This window comes from Corvus cornix, chromosome Z, assembly GCF_000738735.6.
Source record: "Corvus cornix cornix isolate S_Up_H32 chromosome Z, ASM73873v5, whole genome shotgun sequence".
Taxonomy (NCBI): domain Eukaryota; kingdom Metazoa; phylum Chordata; class Aves; order Passeriformes; family Corvidae; genus Corvus; species Corvus cornix.
Window position 1 is genome coordinate 13,051,595 of NC_046357.1, and position 16,623 is coordinate 13,068,217.

At 47.0% G+C, this 16,623-nt stretch overlaps 1 protein-coding gene across 7 annotated transcripts in view; it reads right to left on the reverse strand.

Moving 5' to 3' along the window:
* Positions 1-14,524: 14,524 nt before the first annotated feature.
* The window catches only part of RAI14 (retinoic acid induced 14), an 86,969-nt gene continuing 84,870 nt past the window's right edge, over positions 14,525-16,623 (reverse strand). For all 7 annotated transcript variants that reach the window (XM_039567058.1, XM_039567057.1, XM_039567056.1 and 4 more), the window contains one exon: positions 14,525-16,540. In XM_039567058.1, the coding sequence (XP_039422992.1) occupies positions 16,463-16,540 (78 nt within the window). In that variant the 3' untranslated portion in view covers positions 14,525-16,462. The remainder of the gene's footprint in view (positions 16,541-16,623) is intronic.

A 16,623-nucleotide genomic window follows, 5' to 3' on the forward strand; every position in this document is an offset into this window, starting at 1 on the left:
TACAGGCACGTATGGTTTGTGCAGGACTTAATGTCTGTACCCCAAATGGGCTGAGTCCCAGCCTAGACTCCCAGAACTGGGGACGTGCTTGTGCTCTTTTGCCTTCATGGATATGGTTGTAGGGGTACAAAAATGTGGGCTACAGACTTGTTGCTGAAAGGCAGTGAATTGATTTAGGATCCATCTGTGAAGTATTCTATTATATTTCTGCCTTCCCACACAGTAAAATAAAAAGGGTGAAGAGGAGGATGCCTGGAAAGGCACTGTTTTGACCTAGTAAGCTACTTGAATTCTGCAGATTTCCACTTTTGGATTAAATTTAGCTTCCTGCCACACTGCATGGGATCCAGAACTCGGGTTACTTTTACTACATTTTGTCTCTTGCTATTTAACAAGACTTTTCCCCTTGCAGAGTGCAGGAAACCTGCAGCAGAAGAAATGTTTAGTTCATGTTATTTCCCTTTAGTAGCATCATATAAGAGGCTTGTCGTAACTCAGATTTTGCCCACCTGCTTCCTTTTAAAATGGTGCGTGGGAGTACTTGGAATTCTGGTCATGTAAACTAAACCAGTTCCTGGGGTAGGAGCTGTAACCAGTGCCTCCCACCCTGGTTCAGTGCAGCTGTGGTAGGTGCAGCCTGGCAGCTCTGATGGGCAGCACTGGGGGCTGTGGGCATCCCACATCCAGAGGCCACAAAACCGGCAAGTGATATTCCCTGCAATTACTTTGATTTGTGCTTTTCAGAGTAAGAACTGACCTCATGCCTTCAAGAAGGCACTTCTTCGATTCTACCAGAAAACTACTGCCGGTAGGCCTTGAGTCCCCCACCAGTCTTTGAAGATTCCAGAAGTCAAAATAATGCCTTTGGCTCCCGGTGCTGACAATCTTTATGCAACAAAACAACAGTGCTGGTGCTAATGTTATCTCCTGCCTCCCAACATGTTGAATTTTTGTGTCCCCTTGGCTTTCTACAAACATTTTGATCTGTAAAGCACAAAATTCCGTGGGGGGAGTTCAGTTCTGTACCTCTGTTTCAAAGTTAGTAATGGGAAAGACCCAGTTGTTTAATTTTTATTTACACATGGATTTATAAGGAAATAGTATTCTTGCATACTCGACTAGATGGGTCTTTAGTGAGGTTAGTGGAGCAGCTAGAAAAGTTGACATAAGCCATATGCTGTTTCCTGTAGGTGTCGGTTTTTGACTTCATTTTATAGCAGCTTGAAGAATCCAGCAGGTGGGTCTTACCAAAATAAATATGTAGAAACTGTGTACAGTAGCACTAAATAGTGCTTTTGCTGAACAGTAGCATTAAAGAACACTAACATTAAACTGAACAAATACAGAATTATTTTTAAAATTCTGCTCTTACAAAATAGTCACTTGATGCCTTCCTGTTGAGATAAAAACTCATGTGAATCTCGCTTTGAGGGGGGCTAGGACTGCTTAGGTATAAATGGAAGTGACAACAGGTGGGTTCAGCCTCTTTCTGCCCTGCTACTGCCCTTAGCCGGGTCTGAGGACAACAGGGCGGTTCATTGGCATTGCTACAGCTAATTGCAAGAGCTCTTCCAGGCAGAGAGTGTTGGAGGGAGATGTAACCAGGTGTCCCGCACAGCTCTGATCTCTCTGGAGTAATAGACTCCCACAGAAGTGAGAAATGGGCTTGAATGTCCTCCAGACTGTGAACGTCAATCTGTGCAAGCACTGGAGGAATGCATCCAAGGAAGTCTAGAAAGAGCTGCACTGTCCAGGAAGAGCTTCCCTTGTGTTACACCGTGTAAAGTCTGGGCAAAGAGACAATGGGCATTTCACTCCCACTTTCACCCCCACGAGGTGGGGTAGTGGGTGGGGAGGCTATGTCTGTATGTGGGTTAAAACTCTCAATGGAAAATTGAGCAGCCTCCTACCCCTTCCAGCTCAGATGGGACTATGGAGTCGACCGAAAAAGAGCAAGTGAGCAGAAAGCTGGAGGTCTTAGATAACAATCTGTCTGAACATATGTTAGGATTTTACCCCGTAAATGCCAGTGGAGTGCAGTAATGGGTTTGCAACATAAGGGAGGGGTGGAGCGACTCCAACCAATTAGGCGCTTGCAACCCTAATCAACAAGAAAGGGGACTTAATCCATGAGACAGATAGCAGCTAACAAGCCCTAAGTTATGTCCAGGTGTTAGGTAAGTTCTTGGTAGGATTTCCTTGTTAAGGTTTGTGGCTTGACTTGTTTCAATGATCTCATATCTAGGGGGAGGTTAAGAAAGTTTGGGAAGAAGGATGTACTATTGATAGTAGGTAGACACGAAGAATGCAGAACTTTAAGGCCAGAAGGACATTTGGCAGAACTCCCAAGATAAGGAAGAAACCAAGAAAGCCAACTCAGCAACTGTGCTGAAACTGACTCCGACTGGGTAAAAAGAATTCCAGCAGAGAGAGATCATGGCAGACTGACTCATGGCCCACCATGTCAAAAGAAGATGAAGAGTTAGAGTGCGGACTAATTAGCATAAGAACTGAGGGAATCATTAACCGATAGGGGATAGAATACTAATTAACAAGAGAACTATGTACCTTGTAGCCCATGAACATTAATACCTGTGTTTGCTTATGTTCAGGGATACATCTGCTGCAGGCAGCCGTGTTTGCGATCTGAATTCGCAATGCAGATTGGGCTCTGAGTGGGAGCCCAGAGAGACAAGAGGCCGTGAACTGCCAACCCTTTGATTAACAAAGGGCACAAAGCCCGGTGATACCAGCCAAGGTGGGTGGACACTGGGAGACACAGCTGGAGCCGGGAATTGCAGACATTTTGGATAACAAAGGAGATGAAGAGATGAAGCCAGGTGAATTGACACGGAGAGGGTGGCAGGAGCTGACCAGGAAAGGAAGAGCTACACTTGCACCTGGCTAGACAGTGAGGGTGTAAAAGTCCCCGGAGTTCCTATTTGGGGGGTTCCTTCCTCGGAGGCATCAGCACGAGCTGGTTCTGTGTAACTGCTCCTGGAATAAACGGCTTTGTGGAATGAGACATCTGAGACTGCGATGGGAAAGCTGGGGTGGAACCAGCAAGGTAACGTGGTCTGACTGTGAGTGGGGCATCAGGGAGCCGCCTGCTGTGAAGGGGCTTTGGTATCAGCCGTGAAAGTCTGGCCATTGGGATTGTGACTGCCAGAGAGGCTCAAGAATGGTCAGACTGGGGAGTTTCCTTAACACTAGAATGTATAAAAAGTTTTGATGGTTAGCGTGCTTGATTTGTGGAATGCCACTGAGCACCCAGGCTTGTGCAACTGGAATAAGTAATCAGTGTCTCTCTTGAGTGTGTAATTAGTGGCTTGTTGCACACCGGGTAACGAACTGATTTTTTCTAACAACAAGTTGGTCAGAGACTTGCACTCTCCTGATAAACCAAATAGTGGCATGGAACAGATTCCGGAGGAGCTGGGGTATACCCAGGCTGCGACGGCAAGCAGTCACTCTCCGGAGCTGACCAAGGCTCCCGGAAAAGCTGCCAGAGAGGCACAGGCTGCACAGAGCTGTGCAGAGCTGCATGCCCTCCTCTTCCTCCATACTGCAACCCAGCCTAGGTGATCCAGCACGGCTCTAATTATGCAGGTATTTGCAAGGGAACACGGTGCCAGACATCGACCAGCCAAAGCATCTGCGGGGGAAACTGCCAGCCTGCCCCTCGCCGATCGTCGGACCGTCGGACGGTGACACGATTTCCTTATGTGGCAGCAAGGGCAGGAATTTTAGAGACACTCTGAAAACCATACAGCCACCGTCAGGCCGTGCAGGGCTTCGGGACAGACCCGCTCCCAGACCCTCCGCACACGGGCGGGGGACAAGGCAGGAGCAGAACAACTAGGGAGCACATGCCGACCCCACCGGTGCCTTCCTCCAGGCTCCCGGCTCTGCAACATCTGTCCAGCTGTGCTCACACCCAGCTGTGGCCCCAGCAACTGCTGAACGCAGCGCTGGTTTTTTGGGAGCTGCACTATGAACACCAAGAATCCAGACAAATTATTTCTAGTAATGGGGCAGCGCAGACCTTTGTGCTTTGAGTTGTCAGTCCCCACAGTTTTCCAGCTGCGAGGGAGTCTCCGAGGGGAAGGAATGACAGGTTTCTTTCTCACGAATGTTTCGATATTTTTTTTTTGTCTGGAAAAATGCAGTTTAATCCAGCACCCGCTTTGCTGCCCAGACTCTTTGGGGGATGACTCCTGGTGGGCAGCAGAGTGTTTACAGAGAAGCCAATGCATCCAAACATTTTTGGACAGGGCTTCTGATGTGCAGCAGGTGGGGACTGTTGCTGCCCTACGACAGGGAGTGCAGAAAGACTGCTGTGGGCCCGAGCTCAGCCATCACTAAGGAGCACTTCGGTTAATCCCAAAGGGAGGAGTGACTACAGCGGAGCAACGGCTTCCCTTACAGGCACACTGGTGTTTTGATGCAGGCAATGCCAGTCTCCTGAGGGTCACTGGGTGCAGGCACCAGCTGCAGCATCCCCGCTGGCAGGGTTAACAACAGCACACCGTAAGCACGCCAGGCCCAGCCAGGCAGGAAGGAGCAGACGGCCACCCGCGGGAACAGGGGGAGACGGGCTCCAGCCCTGAGCTCCTTGCAGGAGATGATGTCACTGAGATGTGCCTGTTTCCAATCTCCAGCTGCTGGTAGGAGGCCCCATTACCAACTGTCTGAGCATTTCAGGCTGTTGGAAAATGTACAAAGAGGGCCAACACTGTGAATCTGGACAGATCAGCATGCAAGCAGTCTTTTAAAATAATAGACTGAAAACCCAATGATTGCGTAAATACCCGTGTTAAACTCATCAATTAAGAGTCTGTCAGGGCAGCCAAAGGTTTGTAAATACCTACAAATGCATTGCCATAAAATGCCCCAGGAACTAAGGGTTGTACCACAGAACAGACCCTCCTGAAGCCACCAGTGGGATGGGGACTGACATGAGCAAGGCTAAAAGCACAAAGGCTAAAAGCAGCACTTTGCTGCTTGTGCAGAGGCAAAAAGTGATAATCAGAAGAGCCATATGTTTCTGACAGTCCAGGCAGGATGCCACCACTGTGTCTGATGTGACATAGGCTGTCATTTCTCCTAGAAGATTTTTTGTGACACAGTACCATAGCCTGGGGAACCTTACTGATGCTTGTAGGTGTTGGGCAAAGCACACAGCTTTCTTGCCAGCAGCAGGCTTGGCTGGTACATCTATTCTGTAGCTGCAAAAATTGTAACTCAGTTACAATTAGTAGACACTTATTGAATCACTGATTTTGGTTCAGCTGCAATTCCACTGTAATTCTAAGACAGGGGCTTTAAGGAAATGACCATTGAGGAGAATTAATTTGTTACTGCCCTGAGCAGAACACAGATATAAAACGAAGATAAAGTATGGTTTTAGTCTGTGCTTAGTGTCTGTTACTTCTGTTCAAAAGGACCGTGAAGGATCCAAAGAGAGGAGGAGGCAGGGATGAAGAAAAGCATTTGAAACTTTCACTTCTATGAAATGCTTTGCTGAAAATTGGTAAGCATCCACAAGCACTCCCAGTGACCCACATCTCCAGAACCAAGTGGTGTTATGGATGACGATTTCAAGGTACTCAAACTCTTATATTGTGCTTTGACATTAAATTCAGTACTTTTAGTATTTTCTGTGACAGACCAAACCCACAGTTAATAGATGATTTAGGTCACTGAACTGTCTTAAAACTCTTGCACCCATTCTTATTTGAAAAAATTCACTGTGTTACAGCTGTGCCTGCAGAACATGTGCTGGGGTACATCACATCTGCTTATGCTGATCCACACCTAATTTCCCCAGAGCTTTTCCATAGTTCAACAGGCACAGCTGCTCTCACCCTGGGTCCTGAGATGTCCCACAGCAGCAGACTGAGGCCCTGACCCCACAGACAGCCAAAGCCATCAGCCCACCCAAAGACCAGATTTATGGTCTAAACACAACATACATACAGCAGCAGCTATTTATGTAGCTCTGAAACACTCACCACTGAAACCGCACGCTACCTACCTCCTTCCCCCAGACAGCTACTCTCAGGCAAACACAGAACATGAAGCTGGCTCTAACAGCTCCATATAGAGAAGTGGCATCTGCCAAGGGATTTCTTGCCAGCTTCTCCACTGGCCCTTTCTTGGCTGCTTCTCCTGGGGCCCTGCATGTGGTTTGCTGCAGCACAGAGCAGTGTGGTCTTCCCTGGGCTTTTGCTGTCTTATGCTGACATGCAGTACATCACCATGTAGCTGACATGAAGAGAGGTGGAAAGGCAAGCAGCAGGCCATTCTGCCATCCCTGAGCCCCCTGCTATCTCAGTTTTTGAGACAAAGCTTCAGGAGGAAACACTCCAGAATGAGTATTCCCCTTTTCTTCCATCAGTGAGACAAATGGGTCACAAGGAGTGAAAGTGGGAAAAAGAAAACAAACTGTTTATTAACACACAAACAAAACAGGGTAGAACAGGATAAAAAAAATCCCCCTCAAAATACAACAAATGCCCAGAAAGGGAACAGACACGTGGACTCAGACCAGCCAGGGCCACCCCGCAGGCCCGCCAGGGCTGCCCCCACAGGCTCCCTGGACCGGCGAGGAGGGAAGGCAGGCAGTGAGGCAAGGGGAAGGAAAGGGGAAAAAGAACAAGAAAAAAACCAACAGAACCTTTTCCCAGCTAGCTGGAACACAAAGGAAACCAAAAAGCAGCACAGTGCTCCCAGTGCACTCCCTCCCGAACCCTGCCAGGACCCTGGAGCCCTTGGGCCGAACCGTTCAACGCCCCCTCGGGTCCCTGGCTCCAGCCCCGCCCCCCGGGTCCATCCTAAAGGCACAGAGTCCTCGGGCATTGAGTGGACGGTTAAGGAATAAAGCGGCTTCATAACGTCACCCCAGGACATTCCACCCCTTATTCCATTACCGTCTGCTCAATGCCCAAATTAATACATTTCAGCTTTAAGCACACACGTTTATACATATATACATAGCTATATTCAAACAGTGGCAGCGACATTTGACAAACATATATATAGACATTCCAACATTACAAACAGCTCTCACCCACCACCAAATCTCCCTGTGGTACACGTGTCTCTCCATCCTTCTGCATTATTCACCATTCTGCAACCTGGCCCCTGAGCAAAGACAACTCCATGGATGGGTTTGTCTTTACTCGATGCAGAAGTAATCCAAACAGATTTTCCCAAGAGTCCCCTGATATGTACTGCTGGGACTTTGTCTCCATCTACTGTATGCAGGGGTTCAGATTGGGCAGGCCCTGCTCAGTTAGTGGAGCCTCGGGTGTTCACCAACCATGTGGCCTTAGCTAAATGCATCTCCCAGTTTTCAAAAGTTCCCCTACCCAGTGCCTTCAAGGTGGATTTGAGCAGGCCATTGCACCGTTCCACTTTCCCAGCCGCTGGTGCATGATAAGGGATGTGGTACACCCATTCAATACCATGTTCCCTAGCTCAGGTGTCTATAAGGCTGTTCTTGAAATGAGTCCCATTGTCAGACTTGATTCTCTCAGCAGTACCATGCCTACAAAGGATCTGCTTTTCAAGGCCCAGGACGGTGTTCCGGGCAGTAGCATGAGGCACAGGATAGGTCTCCAGCCGTCCAGTAGCAGCCTCTACCAATCTGAGCACTTAGCGCTTGCCTTGGCGGGTTTGAGGCAGTGTGATGTAATCAGTCTGCCAGGCCTCCCCATACTTGTATTTGGACCATCGCCCACCATACCACAGGGGCTTCACCCGCTTGGCCTGTTTGACTGCAGCACATGTCTCACAGTCATGGATAACCTGGGAGATACTGTCCATGGTTAGATCCACCCCTCGGTCTCGTGCCCACTTATAGGTGGCATCTCTGCCTTGATGGCCTGAGGCATCATGGGCCCATTGAGCTAGGAACAACTCTCCCTTGTGCTGCCAATCCAAATCTATCTCTGACACCTCTATCTTCGCAGCCTGATCTACCTGTTTGTTGTTTCGGTGTTCCTCATCAGCCCGACTCTTGGGAGACATGGGCATCTACATGGCAAATTCTCATGGGTAGCTTCTCTACCCAAGTGGCAATATCTTTCCACTCCTCAGCAGCCCAGATTGGTTTTCCCCTACGCTGCCAATTGGCCTTTTTCCACCTTTCCAGCCACCCCCACAGCGCATTGGCTACCATCCATGAATTGGTGTAAAGGTAGAGCTTTGGCCACTTCTCTCTTTCAGCAATGTCTAGAGCCAACTGGATGGCTCTGAGTTCAGCAAGTTGGCTTGATCCACCTTCTCCCTCAGTGGCTTCTGCAGCCTGTCGTATGGAGCTCCATACAGCTGCTTTCCACTTTCGTTTCATCCCTACGATGCAACAGGAACCATCAGTGAAAAGAGCATAGCGCGTTTTTTCTGCTGGCAGTTGGTTGTATGGTGGAGCTTCCTCAGCACATGTCACTTGTTCTTGTTCCTCTTTATCAGTGAGACCACCTTTCACCTTCAGGCCAATTCATGATTATTTCTAAGATCCCACGGCAATTCGGGTTTCCAATATGGGCGCGTTGTGTTATGAGGGCAATCCGCTTGCTCCATGTGGCATCGGTGCCATGGTGGGTAGAGGGAACCTTTCCTTTAAACATCCACCCCAGCACCGGTAGTCAGGGTGCCAGGAGGAGTTGTGCCTCAGCGCCGATGATCTCTGAGGTGGCTTGGATTCCTTCACAGGATTTCTTTCTCTGTTGGAGTGTAGTTGTCTTTGGACCCCCTGTAGGCTTCTGCTCCGGAATCCCAGTGGCAGACCCTGAGTCTCACCAGGCACCTTCTGCCAAAGGCTCCAGGACAGACCCCTGTTCCCGGCTGCAGAGTAGAGCACATTTTTCACCTCTGGTTCTGTCCTGACTGGGCCAAGGGCTACCGCATGAGCCATTTCCTGTTTGATCTGGGTGAAGGCCTACTGCTGTTCAGGGCCCCAGTGGAAATTGTTCTTCTTACGGGTAACCAGATAGAGAGCGCTCACAATTTGAGCGTATTCAGGAATGTGCATCCTCCAAAAGCCTATGGCACCTAGCAAAGCTTGTGTTTCTTTTTTGTTGGGTCGCTGGAGACATCGTGGTGATTTTATTGATGACCTCAGTGGGGATTTGACATCGTCTGTCTTGCCACTTCACCCCCAGGAACTGAATCTCTCAGGCAGGTCCCTTGACTTTGTTCTTTTTGATGGCAAAGCCGGCTCCCAGGAGAATCTGGATGATCTTCTCTCCTTTCCCAAATACCTCCAATGCTGTGTTCCCCCACACAGTGACATCATCAATGTACTGTAAAAGTTCTGGAGCCTCACCCTTTTCCAGTGCATGTGGTGGCTGGTGAACATACATTACAAGGGACAGAGAGTTTTCAGCAAGACAAGTGCCTAGCACCACAAGAACCACTTCATGTAAGGGTGACCAGAAAGGCTTCTCCCAGGATGCTTGCTCTGTTATGCTAATCTATCCCAGTTTGAATTCCCTGGTTGGCTGTCAGCCTCTACCCCTCATCACTCCCCCAGAGCTTCTCCATTGGTCTCCATTCCCTGGTCCTGCCTTTTCCCCACCCCCAGATAAAACTGTGAGCTTCGGAATCATGTTCGTATTTGCTTCTGCAACCTTCGACAGTGTAGAAGCAATAAATGCTCCTGCTGGAATGCACGCAAATGCCCTTCTCGACTCTTTGCTACTGACTATAATACTGAACCCATCCGTGCTTCTGTGGGTGCACGTGGGACCCCATGGAGCCGGACAGGGACAGTATTAAGTGCAGTCTGGATTAGTCTATGACAAATGGTGGGACTGTGCTTCCACCCCTGGGGCAGTCGGTTCCAGGTGTACTGCACGCCCCTCCAGGTGAAGCCAAACTGAGGCCTGCACTCTGCTGCCAGAGGAATGGAGAAAAATGCATTGGCAATGTCAATAGTGGCGTACCACTTCACTGCTTTGGACTCCAGCTTGTACTGGAGCTCCAACATGTCCGGCACAGCAGCGCTCAATGGTGGAGTCACTTCCTTCAAGCCACAATAGTCCACAGTCAATCTCCATTCCCTTTCTGACTTGCACCCAGGCCAAATGGGGCTGTTGAAGGGTGAGTGGGCCTTGCTGACCACCCCCTGGCTCTCTAGCTCACAAATCATTGTGTGGATGGGAATCACAGCATCTCTATTTGTTTGGTACTGCCGGCGATGCACTGTCGAGGTGGCAATTGGCACTCGCTGCTATTCTACGTTCAGGAGCCCAACTGCAGAAGGATTTTTGGTCAGCCCAGGCAAGGTGTTCAATTGCTGAATGCCCTCTGCCTCCACAGCAGCTATTCCAAAGGCCCACCTGAGTCCTTTTGGGTCTTTGGAATACCCACTCCGGAGAAAGTCTATGCCCAGAATATTGGACCCTGGGCCAGTCACAATAGGATGTTTCTTCCACTCTTGTCCAGTTAGGCTCACGTCGGCTTCAAGCAGGGTCAACTGCTGCGATCCCCAGCACTCCAGAAGTAGAAACCAGTTCTGCCCCCACGTGTCTTGATGGAATCCAAGTGCACTGTGCACCCGTGTCAACCAAGGCTTCATATTCCTGTGCTTCTGATGGTGCCAGGCCATCGGACCCACACTGTCCAAAAGACATGATTTTCCCTGGCCTCTACCTGGCTAGAGGCAGGGCCCCTCTGGTCCTGGTTATCATTCGAAACTCGAGCTACTTCCCTTCTGGTGGAACTCCCTCTCTCAGCATTACCATCCTTTAATTCATGCACCCATGCCGCCAGGACAGAAGCTGGTTTTCCATCTCTCATTCCATGTCTTCCGCACTGTCACACAGGAAGAACCACAGTTCAGCTTTTGGGGTGTACCCTCTCTCCCTAGCTGTGGGATGTCTGTTTCTAGTAACAGGGCCTCTGGTCTGCACTGATGCGATTTGGAGAAGGCCCTCTTTCAGCTCCAATTCTTGCTTGTGTTGGGCCGTGCACAGCATCTGCATACACCCGGAGCCTCTTCACCATAGAACTCACTGTCTCATCCCTGTCATTCTATGTCATCATTGCCAAAGCAGGGGTGTATTCTGCAAGTTGTGCAAGTTTCAGCCACATCACCAGTGTACATTTTACCATGTCAGGGCTCCTAATTGCTTGGTCACTTGAGAATATGATCTCTATCACTGCCAGTTCTCTCAGGCATTGAATCCCTTGTTCCATGGTTTTCCAAGTTTTCCATGGTTTAGCTGAAGCTGGAGATCTTCTCAGCACAGGGGTCTTTCCTTCACACTTCTTAAGAGCCATGTCCAGAGACTGAGAGCTTCAGGACCCCTTGTCGTCCCTTGGTCAAGACTTAAATCACGTGACACAGATCCCAAATGCCTCGCTTCAGTGCCATCTAGAATTGTACCATCGCCTGCAGCATCCCAGATCCGGATCATCCAACTTAATATAGTCTCATCAGGCAGTTGGGTGTAATCCTTCCTCAGGGTACAAAGACTCTCTATGGACAGGGACTCAGTGATGATTTCAGGTTCCAATTCCTCTGCTGGCTGTGAAGGTCCTGGATGCCCATCATCATCCACTGGGCAAATGGATTTGGTTTTGTGTTTCTTTCTCTGGACAGGGGCAATTGTTATTGGTTTAGGCTCCCCATCTGCTTTAGCTGCACCTGGAGTGACTGGGGTGTCTGCTGGCTTTTTCTCTTGCTCCTCTGGCTGTATCTTCTGCCCTACATTATCTAGCAGCGTGTGGTAAGCGTTAGCCAGGACCCAGCACATGGCAATGAGCTTTTTCTTTTCATCCATGTTGTTATTGCAGTTTTCCTTCAGATACTTCCCCACCTCAGCTGGATTCTGAATTTGTTCAGAGGGGAAGTTCCAGGCTACCAGGTCAGAAAACTGCTTCAGCGTCTGGCCTATAGGGAAAACCCCTTCAGGGTCCCATACCCCACACCACTTAGGATTTTCCACAACTGGGGCAGGTGTCTGGGCAACCCCTCTGGAAATCTCAGCCCTTATTTTAGACAAGCTGGAGACCACATAGAGAAACCCTGCTAGATAACATAATAAGAAAATGGTATCTTTAACATCCAGGGGAAACTGGAGATGAAGGGCTGGGAATTATCATCCCCTGCTTTTTCCCCTAACAAACTGGGTGTAATTGCTAATACATTCCAAAAGGGAACTACCAAGGCCAGAATGGAAAAACAACGACATACAGATTCTCAACGGTTTCCATTACATCAGCCAAACTTCGAGAAATCACTAGCACCAGGCATATCAAAATGGCGGTCCTGATTCTTATTCCTGACTTATAAAAGGTAGGAAGCCAAGGACTCGACTGCCCATAGCTGTGGACATGTACTGATGGTTAGGTTCCACAGAAAAATTATTAGATCAAACAGCATGGTCTTACTGCTGTACCTCAATACAAAATGCTTCAAACCAAAATGTTGTGGAGGTTTTTTTCCACTTTCACGTGCCCCTTTAATTGGGCACCAAATTTATGTCCCAGTTTTTGAGACAAAACCTCAGGAGGGAACACTCCAGAATGACTGTTCCTCCCCTTTTCCTCCGTCAATGAGATAAATGGGTCACAAGGAGTGAAAGTGGGAAAAAGAAAACAAACTGTTTATTAACACACAAACAAAACAGGGTAGAACAGGATAAAAAAACCCCCCTCAAAATACAACAAATGCCCAGAAAGGGAACAGACACGTGGGCTCAGACCAGCCAGGGCCACCCTGTGGGCCTGCCGGGGCCACCCCCACAGGCTCCCTGGACCAGCAAGGAGGGAAGGGAGGCAGTGAGGCAAGGGGAAGGAAAGGGAAAAAAGAACAAGAAAAAAAAACCAACAGAACTTTTTCCCAGCTAGCTGGAACACAAAGGAAACCAAAAAGCAGCACAGTGCTCCCAGTGCACTCCCTCCCGAACCCTGCCAGGACCCTGGAGCCCTTGGGCCGAACCGTTCAACGCCCCCTCGAATCCCTGGCTCCAGCCCCGCCCCCCGGGTCCATCCTAAAGGCACAGAGTCCTCAGGCATTGAGTGGACGGTTAAGGAATAAAAAATAAAAAATAAAGCGGCTTCATAACATCAGCTGAGGACACCTGCTCAGCCAGCATGGGGGAAGATTGGCTGCCTACCTGTGCCTCTACCCACGGGGCTCCAGCAGGACATTTAGTGTGCAACATGCCCAGGAACCTCGACTCATCTCAGAAGATAACGACCCCTGAGCTCAGGTGTTGGCTATCTGCCCCTATGTGCTGCTGCAGCCAAAGGATCTGTCCATCAAGAAGAGATGGCACACTGCAAAAAGTTCTTCTCTGATTGCTGCTGAAATCTTCTGGGTTTTCACCTTCCACCATCTTCTCATGTTGACTCAGGCTGGCAAGAGACAGGTGCTGTGAGAGCCAGATGATAAATAACCAGGGTAACACCTGCTTACAGGAACTTGCCCTTAGTTTACACAGCAAGAGAGGGGACAAAAAAGAAAAAAAAAAGATGATACAGAAAAGGTAATCTTAATGCAGATCTAGGATGTTGTCTCCTTCCAAATTCCACTTGAAGCCGGCTACCATCCTTTGTCATTATTCCTTACTGTGACAGGGCACAGGGTGGGTGAAAAGAGCCAGTGTGCTCAAGTTCTCTGATCAAATTATCTCTGTTGTGTGTAAGCGGCAGTAAGCAAGTTTGACAAGAGCTCATTTCCAGTACTCAAACATTGAGTGGGGAGAGGGAAAGGAATTCACTATAAAAATGCTGCCCATGCTGTCTTGACTGATCATGCAGGGGGCCAGAGACAGGTCTGGAGGTTTCAGAGTAGCAGCTTAGGCAGATGTACCCCACAGGCCCAGATTCTGCATGTCAGTTTGTCCATCTTCAAAGGAAACCTGGCGCTGGCTAGCTTACAGAAATTTGCTACAAGAGGCTAAAGAGCCCTGGGATGTAATCACAAGAGGTGCAATTCCTTCAAGCAAGAATATACTAGCAAATCAGTTACTGACAAAACAGTTTCTCCAATAAAACTGAGAAGAGAAGAGAAAAGGCAATGGGGCTGACTGTGTAACTGAGTTGAAAAAGCAGACATATCCATATATTCATACGCATATACCCTTCCGTATGTTCCCACTGTAGTTCTGTGTGTGAAGTGCTAAGTGACAGAGAACCACAATTTTGAACAATTGTGGGACATCACTGATCTGTGCTACAGCTCTAAAATACTTTAAACTTAGCTAGAATAAATCCAGCAGCAAATAGGAAACCTGTATTACCTCTAGAGCAGGATGTCCACGTGAGAAGTGGTGCCTAACTTATCAGTGAGACAGAAGGCATCATCTGCAAAACTCACTGCATGGGGTTTGGACTGGATTTATTCCATAAAACAGATCAAGATAGTTAATAATGAAGTTGCAACTTCAAGGAGGAAAACCCAGTTCTGGTGGCATCTATGTAAACAGACATTATAGAACACATCTGTACTACATTAGAACAGTGTAGTGAGATCTCCCTCAATACAAAAAGTAAATGAAGACAAAAATGAAAAAAAAAATTGGAAATAGTTTATTTGCTGCATAAGGAAACTTCTTGTAAATTACATATAAAGAAACTTGTTATGCTGTAGTATATAATTTCCAATATTCCACAAAGATAATTGTAATAAATATACAAACCAAACCAAAGTAGAAGACTAAATCCATCAGGCAACCTACAAAATGGTTCATCAAGTTTTATACTTGCAGCATTAGCATGCTTAAAATCTTGTTCTTTCTGAAGTGATGCAGCAAAATTTTTTTCACATTTCTTTGGAGCATTTTCAAAGCTGTCTAACTACAAAATACTGTTCAAAATTAGACGGCATTAGTTAAACCGCTTAAGAAAAGTAACACCAAGGTCTAACTGATGCAAAGGTGTTTTCTTTCTTCTTGTTTTTAAAATCCATTTAGTTTTGCCAGAGTTAGGAATTATCTGATATAAGTGCACTATGAGTCCAGTCAGCCTGAGACACTGCTGACTCTTGTCATATTATGACTCCATATAAACTTCATAGATTATATAGCTCTGAAAGATTTCTCTATTAATAGAGACATATCCCCATAGAATAAAAAGAACACAATACCATATTGAAGCCGCAAGCTTGTTAAAATGGTTGTACCCTCAAGTGCAGTGTGTGCTTAAAACATTTTTCCATAGTTTCATTCTATCCCACATCAGGCATTTTTATTTGACTTTAAATGTAGAAGTGCTGATAAAGGCTTTAATGATGCTCCTAGCCTCTAGAAACAACATACAGAACTTTTTGACACCTCCCGCTGTTTTCTACCGATCATTTCTCAATTTTTTTTCAAACAGCAGGCTCAATTTTACACTTCACTGCTCTGGACCACACTGACAGACAGGTCTATTATTCCATACAAATCTCTTACAAACCAAAAACACTTCACTATGCTTCACTATTACTGAATACTTGGGGGTATAAAAAGAAACTCCCTAAGACACAATTACCTAAAAATATTTGTTAATAAGCTTAATGCAAATATTATGTAGAAAAAATGGTTTAGTTACAAAAAAGTTCATTAGAGGGCCAGTAAAAATATACTGAAGAGAAGATCTTTACAAAAGTGAGGTTAGGAAGTATGAGGCATTGACATTCACTGTAAACATCCTGTGTTCACTAGAATCCCTTGTCTAAAGTGTATGTCCTGGTTTTGTTCCTGAGCTTCATGGCCAACACTTGCATAGACAGCTAAACCTACCATAAAGGGCTGTTTATAGAGACAGGTCTGTAACTTCAGTAAACTAATGCTTTTACCTTTTGAAATAGTTTCATTCCACTACCAGGTAGTTAAGGAAACTAGGAAGTATGGTATGGTTTTTGTGTACTCAGTGCATTGGCTGAATTGGCGCAGCTACGTTTTAGTGTATTCATCTTAAATAATATTACACTAGGAAGTGTAGCTGTTTGACTTTCCAGCTTAGCATAAATATCTAGTCCTGCTTGCTGCTGCAAGGCTCACTTCTGCTCTGCCAAAGACTGCATATGGCAAAATATCAGCAATCTGAGTGCTACAGCATCAAACATACTCAGTAACGAGATGCAGCTTATAATCAGTACAGAAGACCTCACAGAGAATTTCACCTTTACCCAGGCAACACCAGTGCTTTCCTCCAGGAAAACCTGCTGCTGTTGGAGGAAGCTGGAAAAGTACTCACAGGGTAAACATGACATGGAGTGGCCTATGTAAAAAGTCTGAAGAACAAACTTGCATTTTGGGTATGAAAAGCAGGCATGTGTTTAGCTACTGCACATGGAAGTGCACATGGAAGTCGTACAGACAGACAAATATATCCCCCTCACAAAGAGCACAATAACACAAAAGCAGCAAATTGCCAATTTAAAATCTTATGTTAAGGCAAATCTAGATAAACAACCATAACAGGATTAATAAAAATAGGGAGTTTTCCTTGGCTTTTTTGTTCACTTTTTTTGTGACTGGCTTTTACACATTGATAAAATTTGTTTAAGCACTTTCTGGACATCTTCATCCATTTGACCCTAGACAAAGGGTGAGAGAAAAAAAGATGATTTAATTCATGCAGCTCTAGTCTTTAAGAATATTGATAAACTATTTTTCATGT